The sequence below is a fragment of the Sparus aurata genome, chromosome 18 (genome assembly GCF_900880675.1).
Source record: "Sparus aurata chromosome 18, fSpaAur1.1, whole genome shotgun sequence".
NCBI classification, from domain to species: domain Eukaryota; kingdom Metazoa; phylum Chordata; class Actinopteri; order Spariformes; family Sparidae; genus Sparus; species Sparus aurata.
The window spans coordinates 10,534,067-10,546,403 of NC_044204.1; the positions used below are offsets into that span (position 1 = coordinate 10,534,067).

The 12,337-nt window shown below is 42.5% G+C and overlaps 1 protein-coding gene across 3 annotated transcripts in view; it reads left to right on the plus strand.

Moving 5' to 3' along the window:
* gfra3 (GDNF family receptor alpha 3) overlaps positions 1 to 12,337 on the plus strand; it is a 63,116-nt gene that overhangs the window by 33,612 nt on the left and 17,167 nt on the right. For all 3 annotated transcript variants that reach the window (XM_030395531.1, XM_030395532.1, XM_030395534.1), the window contains exons 3-6: positions 719 to 787; positions 3,027 to 3,381; positions 8,776 to 8,885; positions 11,913 to 12,047. In XM_030395531.1, coding sequence (XP_030251391.1) covers positions 719 to 787; positions 3,027 to 3,381; positions 8,776 to 8,885; positions 11,913 to 12,047 — 669 coding nt within the window. The remainder of the gene's footprint in view (positions 1 to 718; positions 788 to 3,026; positions 3,382 to 8,775; positions 8,886 to 11,912; positions 12,048 to 12,337) is intronic.

The window sequence follows — 12,337 nt, forward strand, 5'->3', positions numbered from 1 at the left end:
GTAGAACCAACAGAGGCTGAGTGGCTGAGTCATTTTGGTGAAGGTTTCTAAATGTTTTGTTGTTTTTCGGGCACTTGTAGATGTTCCCTGCGCACATGAGTTGTGTTTTCTGGCAACTTTATGAAACTCGTAACACTGCTGAAGACAGTCTACAGACTATTTGAAATGCTGAATGAGAGGAAAAAAGCAACTAGAGATAAGGTTATGTAGCCCTTTATTTCAAACAGTTTACAGTAAAACTTTAACATAAATTGATAACATATAAAGCTACTGAAGATATTATGTGTGCCATCATTTGAAAGGAACCATTTGATAGCTGTAGAACACCCCTTGTGCACCTTACATAAAGATGTGCACAGGTGTGCTGAGGAGCAACGGTGTTTGGTGCCATTTACAGATGAAGACATCCAGTGAAACATCCTGGAGGTGATGAGAAAACCTGACGGTGGTCAGTGTGATGTCTGTCTCAATAAACATGATACTTTTCAGAAACTGCAGTATGTTTACTCAGTACCCTCATCATCTTACCATCTTACTACTTTTACACAAATCTAGTACACAAGCTCATAGTGACTTTGGGTTTGCCCTCCTGTGTCTTGCTAAAATTAGCCTCACGTTGGCCATGTTTCATGAGATTTAAATGACAGAGGAACTGTAGCACAGGCTAACACGCTCATCCATGTCCTGACGCTTGCTGTCTGTGGTTCCTTTTGACCAGGGGAGGAGCTGGAAATGTCTCCCTATGATGACACGCTAATGGCTCCTCGCATGGCCGACTTAGTGGCAGGTAAAACACACACACACACACACACACACACACACACACACACACACACACACACACACACACACACACACTCTCTCTCTCTCTCTCTCTCTCTCTCTCTCTCTCGCTCTCTATCTCTCTCTCTCTCTCTCTCTCTCTCTCTCTCTCTCTCTCTCTCTCTCTCTCTCTCTCTCTCTCTCTCTCTCTCTCTCTCTCTCTCTCTCTCTCTCTCTCTCTCTCTCTCTATGAGTAGGTGGTCAACAGAGCCATAGCTACCACTGAGGCCATGTCCTCTGTATGTTCTATCATCTATCTAGCAATGAAATAAGTTTTAAACAGATGTAATACATGGAATTTGATTCAAATTTGTATCTATGTGACTGAAATTATTTCCCAAGTGATTTTTGGTCCTGTTAAAATAGTCTTCAAACCTTTCCTGACGTATGGGTAGGGGTAGGAGGGCAGGACCTCAGTATTTCTAAAATCCCTGGCTATGGCCCTGGTGGTTGAGGTCAGTGTTCCTCACTGCAGTATCTACTGACTGTCAACTCTGGGGGAACTGGAGCACTTGGAGCGAAGCCATGCGAACAAGGGGAGAATATGCAATTCAGTGCACAGAGCGGCCCTGTCCTGGTCCGGATCCAAACCCTGGACATCATGCTCTGAGGGAACAGTACCAACCACTGTGCCACGGTGCTGCTCTGTAGTGACCAGCTCTTTTTTTTTGCATGCTTTTCTTTCTGTCTCAGCACCTATTTACCCATTTTCATATTGTTGGTGCTGGATAACCAGGGCTAGATTAGCAAAGTCTACCAGACATGCTGTTTCATTTTGTTCTAGAGTTTGATTTGTAAGCTAGCTTGTTTTTGAGTTGTTGGGCTATCTGTCATGGTGAGAAGCTTGTAAGCTGGTGACTAGGCAACAAACTTGAAATTACTCCCAATATACCACAATAATTACCTCAAATGTATTGTAAATTACTTTGACATGATTATTATGATTTTCTGCTATTTTGGAACAAGCAGTCGATAAATGGCTGCAAATTAAAATAAAATATTTCCAGCAGTGGCGGCTGGTGACTGAAAAAATTGGGGAGGACAGGAGGAAAACCAGTACACGGTGTCATGTTATTTTATACAAGTCAACTACTTATCCCTATTTTCTTATATTCAATGAAAATTAAGCAATAAAACAATGACTTACAAGACTTCTTTAAAAAAACATTTCATTAAAAAGCTAATATACAAGACAAAAAAAAATATAAACTTCTAACTCTTCCGGGATTTGAACCCCAGTCACCTGAATAGTAGGCAACTGCGGTACCCCCTATGCTATTTTAGCACTCGCCACAGAGCAGCAACAAAGACAGTGGCTTTGTTGCTGCTCTGTATAGTGTGCGCTGTAACTGTGCTGCTGTCCCGGTCGTGCCGCTAACTTTGTCCTCCAGCAGGACGAACGAAAGAAACGAAAACTATGAATTATGTTTCTGGCTGCTTCTCTCTGATTTCTCCGAACAGTTTTTTTTTTTTCTTTTGATACTGAGATTTGGTAATGATTTATTTCAACCAGTTACTCTTTCTTTAAAAAAAAATTGATCTTCCTCTTGCCTTTCAAAAATAGAGGACCAACCTCCTCTGCCTCTATGGACGAGCCTCCTCTGGTGTATAGTTACACATAAAAAAGACTTTAATTTAGTAAAGACATTTTCAAAAGTTGGACTGATCTGCAGAGATCATACGGAAACTAGTCGTCAGTCAAGCTGTAATAACTCACTTCAATTGAGAGTCCTGTTGAGGGGAAGTTAGACAGGGTGTAGTTATAAATTCAAATGTCATGATCAGCAGAAACCAATTAAAAGTTTCCTGGTATAGATCAAAGAATATTTTGATGAAATTATGTTAGGTTAATTTTTTTTATGCATCTTGAGGTCATTATTGTGGCCATTTCCGATAAGTTACTTGGTTAATACCTACTTGTAATGAAATGTACAAACCTGTGAAAAGAAAGTGTAACCTAAACTCACAGTTCGAACTTTCACCCTTGACTGTATGGAAATACATTTTTCTGCCCTTCCCTTTTGCATTCACTGTGTACACATAAAATCATCCCCTCCTCCTGCAATTCAGACGTAACATCAGAAGAGATGTAGTTTTTTATTTTTATTTTTTTAGCTAATATAAGACGAGGCTTCGGTTCCATTTGTTCCTATTCTCTGCACACTCACAGGTGTTTGGCTAATTCTACTGTTATCTTTCCTCAGCCTCGTCTTTCATGCAGCTGGATGATGAGAATCAGTGCCTGAAGGCAGCGCAGGACTGCAGCCTGTACAAGAAGTGTGGCTCTCTGCGATCGGAGTACGTGCTGGCCTGCACCAAACGGGTGACCGGGACCAGCCGATGCAACCAGCACAAGTGCCACCGGGCCCTGCGGCGCTTCCTGGAGCGAGTGCCTGAGGAGAAAGGCCTGGGTGTCCTGTTCTGCCCCTGCACCAACACACTGTGTGGTGAGAGGAGAAGGAAAACCATTGTACCCTCCTGCTCCTACCAGGACATGGAGGGTCTGCAGCCTAACTGCCTCCATCAGCAGAGCTTCTGCCGCCGAGATGACCTCTGCAGGTAAGACATGAAGCCCAGACAGACACATGTGACTGATCCGGTTTGACTGTAACATCTAAAAGGGCTCTAAAAATGGCATTATATTGGCAGATTGGATTAGCGTGATTATGTTTAGTGTAGAATTGAAAGCAATGTTACCACTTTCAGTACTGTGGGTCAATGTTTGTGTGAACATAATATAATCTAATATTTATAGTCATTAACGTAATAAAGTAATGTTGTTAAATTGGAGGTGCTGGACACTTGATGACATTGTGGCTACTTGCCAGGCTAGTTGGTGAATAACTTTAGCAGGCTAGTTAGTGTTTTTGCAAGTTGTTAGAATTGGTAATAAATAATCCTACAAAGCAGTAAGTAGCACATTATGGTCTCCACTTGAATGAAGATGGTATTACTATTCATTTTCACACAAGTATACATGTTCTCAAATGCCAGTAGGGTAGTTATAACTCAGGAACTTGGAGATGCAAAAAAATATACGCTATACACAGGCTTCCAGTCAGTGCTCTAAAAATAACTAACCCCAACCTGAAGTAACATTAGGGCGGGAGACCTGGCATTAAATATGTCTCAAGTGGCTCAATCTCACAAGAGGAACTTAAATATGTCTGCAAGCAGACCTGATTCTGCTGATTGGGCACCACTGAACATAATCAAGAATCACATCCTCGTGTGTGTCAAAGGTCAGCGTGCTTGACTTAAAAGTTAGTTTGTATGGAGGACTAAACCTGACATAAGTATGCACAAATAAATAAATGAATGCATAAATAAATGCTGAAATGTATGAATAAATAAATGCATAAATAAATGCTGAAATGTATGAATAAATAAATGCATAAATAAATGCTGAAATAAATGAATAAATAAATGTATAAATAAAAGAATAAATGCTTTTTATTTATTCCTACATTTCTGTTCACCTACATTTATTTATTTCTGTGTCCATATGTAAATGAGGAGGTAGGAGGTCCTAACCTCATGATTGGTTACAGGAGTGTGCTCGATGAGGGTCTACTACTTCTGCCTTACTAGCGGCGCTGATTCCTGTACACTGTACAGGAATGTTGCTGGCTACCAGCAAGCCCGCTCAGCTAACTGTTAGCTGCATTTGTTGACATTTGTTCATGTAGCTCTGGTTTAGTAATGAATTTGACTGGCGTTCATTTTAACTTGCGAGGGTCCCAGGTGTGCTGGTGGTGTGGTTTGAGAATCCCGTCTGGAGAGAGGGGTCCTCAGCCATGTCCGCTAACCAGGAAAAACATTCTGCTCATCGCTCCAAGTCATGTATATGTGTGTTCTAGACGAGCGCTACAGGGCACAAATCGTCCAAAAGTGCATGTTGTCGGTCTCATATCTTTGTCGTGAATGTCTGTACTCTCAAATAACTCAAGGATGGAACAGGCTGAGGCATTTGTTCACGCCGAGCGGCTCAAGAGCGGAGAGCTCTTATGTTAGCTGTTAGCTGCTCGCTGTAGCGCAGCGTCCAGGTTACCTTGTGACACCGGTTACCATCGGGTATTTTTCATTCCGCACTGCGTTCAAATGGTTACTTAAAGCCATCGTTCCGAGCCGCATACATCGTTATTAAGCTGAAGCTAAGTCAGTGTGAAAACTACACTGTCATACAGCCTGCTGGTCAAACAGTCTGCAGAGTACGTTGACATCCAGCCCGAGCTCAGCGTGTGGTCAATCAGCTGTGGCAAATCGTGAGATGTCCAGATCAACCTGTGATACAAACACCAGTAGCGACAATGGTTCATAGGAAAGCCCAGACATGTGTATCACTCTCGATGGTAACTTGTCAACAGTTAACCTGGACACTACGCTCTCAGCGAGCAGCCAACAGCTAAAGGCTAACAGCTAACTGCTAACAGCGGTGTCCACACCGCTCTCGAGCCGCTCGGCGGGAACAAATGCTTAATACTGTTCAACACATGAGTTGTTTAAGAGTACAGAGATTCACGACAAAGATATGAGGCCGACAACATGCACTTTTGGACGATACGCTCTGTAGTGCTCGTCCAATAGTGGTTTGCAAGTCGCAGCCCCGGCATCTCCGTGTGGATAGAAGTGTTCAAGCCACATCAAAACGAATACACAAACATGACTTGGAGCGATGAGCAGAATGTTTTTCCTGGTTAGCGGACATGGCTTAGGACCCCTCTCTCAAGACGGGATTCTCAAACCACAGCACCTCAGGGACCCTCGCAAGTTAAAATGAACGCCAGTTAACCTGTCACACTGGTCGAGGCCATTAAGCTAACTGGAGCTGGTTTACAACGTTTCAGAGAGCGAGGCTTGGGATCAGGAATCGTTTGCTTTTGTCTGGCTCTCCGATTTGACCAATCATGCTCTTGACTGAGGTTAGGACCTCCTACATCCTCATTTACATATGGATACAGAAATAAATAAATGTAGGTGAACAGAAATAAATAAAAAGCATTTATTCTTTTATTACTTTTATTTTATTTATACATTTATTTCAGCATTTATTTATGTATTTATTTATACTTATGTCAGGTTTAGTTCTCCATAGGTTTGAACTGCGGCTGCAAGAAAATCAACATGAGGAGCAGCATTATGCCTCGGGCAGCTTCCTCAAAAAGCCACACTCTTTAGTGGGAATAATGGCCTTCTGTGCAGTGTGTGACTTGTACATGTGATGTGAAAACTCTAACCAGAAACGTGCTAGCTGAGAGGGACATGCTAGCAAGCCACAGTAGCTCAAACTATTTAACTTAGTCTCTTGTCTTATGACTGACTGCACATGGTGCCTCATTTATGCAGCAGGTTAGACCTGCACAGAGTCGGCTCATATGAAATGAGGTGCTGTGGCATGCGGCCGATTGATGTGCCAAAGCTGAACTCCATGCAAACATTTTCCTTTGGGTAAATCCAAGAGAACAGATTTTTGCATCGGGATAAATATTGCATTGCAATTTTGATTTAAATGCCGGTCTGATGTAAGGTGCTGAAGGTTGAAGTGACTCATTTGGGTCCAGAGCAAAAAGATCAAGAAGAAAGTAATAATTAAAAGTGCCAAGACATTCTTTTTTTTTTAAAACATTGTATGGAGGACTAAACATGACTTAAGTATAAATAAATGTATAAATAAATACATAAATGATGAAATGAAATAAATACAGCAATAAATAAATAAATAAATGAATGCTTTTATATATATATTTCTGCATTTCTGTTCACCTACATTTATTTATTTCTGTGTCCATATGTTAATGAGGTAGGAGGTCCTAACCTCAGTCAACAGCATGATTGGTTACAGGAGTGCGCTCGATTCGGGTCTACTACTTTTGCCTTACTAGCGGCGCTGATCCCTGGACAGGAATGTTGTTGGCTACCAGCAAGCCCGCTCAGCTAACCGTTAGCTGCAGTTGTTGACATTTGTTATTTATGTAGCTTGAATTTAGTAATGAAATTGACTGACGTCCATTTTAACTGGCGACGGTCCCAGATGTGCTGGAGGTGTGGTTTGAGAATCCCGTCTGGAGAGGGGTCCTTGGCCATGTCCGCTAACCAGCAAAAACATTCTGCTCATTGATCCAAGTCATGTGTATGTGTATGCATTTTGATGTGGCATGAACTCTACTATTCCACACGGAGATGCCGGAGTCTGTGACCTGCAAACCACTGTTGGACGAGTGCTACAGAGCACACAGTGACAGTGTAGGTGACTGTGTTGATGCCTGTCTGAAAAAACGCAACCCTCTATAAATCGTCCAAAAGTGCATGTTGTCAGTCTTATATCTTTGTCGTGAATGTCTGTACTCTCAAACAGCTCATGGGTGGAACAGTCTGAGGCATTTGTTCACGCCGAGCGGCTCGAGAGCAGCATATACATGACTTGGATCAATGAGCAGAGTGTTTTTCCTGGTTAGCGGACATGGCTGACGACCCCTCTTCAGACGGGATTCTCAAACCATACCTCCAGCACATCTGGGACCCTTGCCAGTTAGCAAGTTAAACTTTCACACTGGTCGATGCCATTACGCTAACTGGAGCTGGGTTGCAACGTTACTGGGAGCAAGGCTTGGGATTGGGAATCGTTTGCTTTTTTTATTTTATTTTTTATGCACTGTTATCTCGTGATAAGGACTTATCTCGATATAACAAAGGTTGTTTTCTCGTGATAACAAATTAATTAATAATGTGTTCGTCACAAGAGCTGCCATGAACAGCTTCCGTAGCCGGCTATGGCTGTAGCCTACCGATAAGTTACACTTTACGTTAGTTTGTTTACTTAACTGGGTTTGTTTAGGAGCTACCGGTTAGCAGATGAGAGGCTGACAAACTCCCACCTATCCGGCTGCTTCAGCTAAGGTAACGTAAATGTAGGCTCCATGGCAACCCGGATGCTAGAGGACGCTGGCGTGAATATCGCCGCTTCTCGATCCGTGACAAAACAGCTTTTTTTTTCTGTTAAAAGAAGAAAGCCAAGTTGTCTTTACAAGCTCTGAGGCTGTGCTACTACCGTTGAAGCCTGCACACCTGAAGAATTGGCTCCATGGACTCACTTTCTCCCCTGATAAGCTGTTGGCTTCACAGATCAGCTGTTAGCATAACAACGCTAACTTATAAGCAGACATACTCGATGTTCTGTGGGCTGTCCATCGCTGCTCCGCTGGTCCTCCGTCCACCACAACCTTGGGGTTATTGGGGCTCTGTTGTCGCACTTCTCTGCTGCTGTGGTCGCTCGCGGCGATGTTGGATGGTCGCTGCTCCGCCGCTGCTGGTGGGGTCTGCAGGTGTTCAGCGCTGGAGCTCCTGGACTTCTGCTGTCGCTTTGCCCCGGTCTCTGTCGCTGGGACTGGATCTCTGGGTCTCCTGCGTCGCCCCCCCGCTGTGTGCACGGAGCCTCCAGACGCAAGTTCACATCTAGATGGAGGGTGCTGTTCCCTGCGGTGGAGACGGCGGTATTGATGGCTGTGCGGCTGTTCCCTCCGTACTGATGGACAGGCGCTCCATTTATTCTTTGTTTTGTTCGTTTTCATAAGTTTGTTCCACTTAAGTGTCCTTGGGTACCCTGAAATATAAATTAAATGTATTATTATTATTGTTATTGTTGTTATTAGGCTAACGTTAACTTAGCAATGTAATGTGAACGTAATTAAATGTTTAATTCATTTAATGTTACGCAACACATTAATTTGTTATCACGAGAAAACAATCTTTATTATGGAGATGGTGAAATAGATTAATTTGTTATCATTTATCCATTTATTTATTCCTGTATTTATACATTTATTTATGCATTTATTTATTTATACGTAGGTCATCTTTAGTCCTCCAGAGTGTTGAACTTAACTCCAACATGCACATCCAAATTTCCTGCCCCACTTGTGTTTGATGTTGTGGTGTTATTTGTGTTGTTGCCAGGTCCAGACTGGCGGATTTCCTTAATAACTGCCAGCCATCTCCTCTGACGGCCAGCGGCTGTCTGAAAGACTCAGCAGGCCTGTGCCTCCGAGCCTACGCTGGACTCATCGGTACGGGATGCAGGGGGGAGTGGGATTAGTAAAGATGAGGGAGGATGCTTGTGCATGTGTTCAAGTTTGTGTCTAGGACATTTTAAAAATCTGGATACAGATTTCCCTGAAATTCGGCACATAGAGGCTATAGATTACAATTTAGTGATTTAGATTTCTGGTCAATATTAAAAACTAGGCACTGTGAAAAATAATGTGTCTACCAGGTAGCCACATTCATTCCAGCTGTTTTTGAATCAGAGAAATTGAAAAAATGTATTTAAAGCTTATGGAAATTGACTAAGTGGAAAATTGCCTATCGAGCGCAAACAAACAAGAAAAAATTGGTTACCAACGTGAAAGTTATGATTTCAGAGCATTCAAGGACCGATTCGTAGCTCAGAAGAAGAGCAAGAGAGGACGGAACAATGAACACAGCTGATGTAAGGGCTTCCTCGACGACCTGTCAAATTTTCTCAGATCCAACCTGCCAGCAGAGCAGTTGCTGCAAAGCAAGGCAACTTTGTGTCGGACCTCAGAGGACCTTACAGCAGGCTTTTCATTTATATTGATGATCCAGCTAGGCAGGATTATTGAAATAAATGAATAAATATTCAGGCGCATGCACTTATTTTGAATTGCTCTATCAATTCTACTATTTACATCTGTTACCCGTATTTGGTGCCCTAAGGTAAGATTTTAGCCGGTGCCATCACCCACCAATCACATTCATGCACTCAGCTGAAGCTTCTCATTACATATCACATGTTAACACAAAAGACTGAGACTCACTACCACCAGGGCCGGTTCTAGGCAGGCATCGGAGGGGGCAATCAGAAATGTGAAGGGGGCATCATGTGAATACATCATGCTCCAGCACTGTTTTTTCTGTGCTTATAGTAACAGTGTTTCTTCATTGAATTGTGTTGTTAGCTATGTGTCCAACCCCAACCTGGAGAAGTGGATTGCACTTTGTCAGGCCTCTACCTTCAGACCTGTCCAACTTGGGTGTCCCACCTGAAGATTAAGCTCCTGCTGGTATAGCTCTTAAGGTCACTGAGGCACTCAAACCCCCTGAGCACAATAAGGTGGCAATCCCTCGGGGGGGAAACTGAAAAATAAGATAAATATATAGATAAAATAAAACATCCTTCATCCAGATTTTATCAACTAACAACATAACATTTATCTTAACTGGGTGGCCTAATTCTCAGATACATTTTAACCTAAAGTAGGACTTCACACACTATGGTCAATATTTACAAAACTGAAAAGTAGTCTTATGAATAATAAAAAATATTTTTTTCAAACTAATTTATAAAACAACAGTTATAGAGCACACAATTTTAGCTTTTCTATCTTCTCTTTTTTCTTTGTTGGCAACTTAACAGCTCAAAAAATCTCCTCTCTCCACTCATTTCTCTCACTCCTCTCCACTCCTTCTTTTAGTGCAGTTATGCTGGCTGCTGTCTCTGATGTACAAGCAGCAGCATCATTGCTACTACTATTAGTACATGCAGGAGCAGCACTACACTTTTTAAAAGCTCTGCATTACACAGCATTAACTTTCTCTTTGTGAGCTGCTGAAAGCTGGAGCAGAAAATAAGTCAGCTGGCTTTGTAAAAATAACGCAGTGATTATATGAAACAAAACAGTGCAGAACTACAGCCTGGGGCGGGGCTTTACGTAGGGGTCTGTCAGACACAGGACATTGTCTTTAGTTTGTCACGTACTACGGAAGCGTACAGTAATAAACTGAAGGTATCATGAAGGTATCCTCCTGGATTTCAAAGTAAAGGACGACGTGAGGAAAAACAAATTGTTTCCATAAGTAGTTCAAGATTCATATACTGCTGGACTTAGTTCTTCCTACACTACTTGCATGCAAAATATGAAGTACTTTTACTCTGCACTTTTCGAGTAATCCTGTGTCAAAATCCTTAACAGAGAAAAAGAATAAGGATATTTCGCCCAACTTTGATGTGTAATAAAAAACGTATTGACCATAAATAGTACAACATTCATATACTGCTGAACTGAGTACTTCCTAGACTACTTGTGTAACTAGTATGAAGTACTTCTACCGTGCACTATTTAAGTAATCCTCAAAATCCTTATCCTCATGTTTCATGAGTCTGACTGTGAGACTGCAGTCTGCCCCACAGTCACTACCAGCAGCTCTTTAGAGCGGCTTCATTACGATTACCGTAAATGCAGATTTGCGCACTAGGGGAAAAAAGGGGCGGCTGATATGACCCAGCAAACCCGAACCACGGCTGGCTTGAACGCAATCAACAATTAACGGTGCTCTGTGGAGTAACTGGGGTGGGGCCTCAGCGCTATGGCTTCATGGCTCTGCAGGCTTAAGCTGGACATCACACGATACTGCTCACTGGTCTAATGGGGAAGCAGACGTAAACAAAATGGAGATTAGCGTGGTGCAACAACTTGCTCTAGTAACAATTATCTCAAACATGTTTCATATTTAAAATTAAAATCTGGATGATTATATCGGTGCTCTCTGAGCCGGACTACAACAACCAATGAGAGATGCATCCCGGAGTGGCTGACGGTGGAGCCAAGCAACAGTAAACATTGTAGCCCGTGAAGCTTACATTAGCTAGCATAAGTGACCGGTTGAAGTGTCACTGCTGAAGTGTTCCTTCTTAAAGGTGGTATGTTTTGGGAGTGTGTGTGTGTGTCACACGCAGCTGTGGCTACTTCAGCTTATCAAAATTTGGGTTTTCTGGATCCAAAAATTGCCAAGATGGCATTCAGCAGAAAAACACCAACTCCAGGCTTCAGCTCCTGTAGGATAAGCGAAAGAGTCCACACCATGTTTCTCTAACAGGCTATTCAGCTCCGTTTGAAGTACAAAAACGCTGTCCTATGTCTGTTTTGTGCAAACAAACTGCTCGAAGTTAAACAGTGCAGAAGCCAGTTGAGGCTTTCAGTCTCTGGCATATATTGTGTCTGGTGATTGTGTTTCCATCTGTGAGTTACTGATTGACTTGTCCAAAGCTAACATTCACCCCCTTTGACCTGCAGGTACCACCATGACCCCCAACTACGTCAGTAACAGTTCTGCAGATGTGTCACTGTGGTGCAACTGTGAAGGCAGTGGAAACCAGTGGCAGGACTGCCTGAGACTGCAGCACATGTTCACCCACAACACCTGCCTGCGTGAGTGATTACATTTCACACAATTGATTACTTTTCCTGTTTGCAATCAGTAGTATTAGGATTTGAATTGTTGGCTGCACATAACATTTCATGAAATGTTTTTATTCATTTCTCAGCAGGGAAATGATAACTATCTTACACAGGTGAAACAAATCCTGACTCCAGTCAGACAAGGCTTGCTTAAAAATGGGAAAATACCCCCAGGGCCCCATCTCCACCGTGACAACCTGAACCCTTGTTAACTGAGACATCCCAACTAGATGCACTATGAACCAAGTTTAACATTAAGA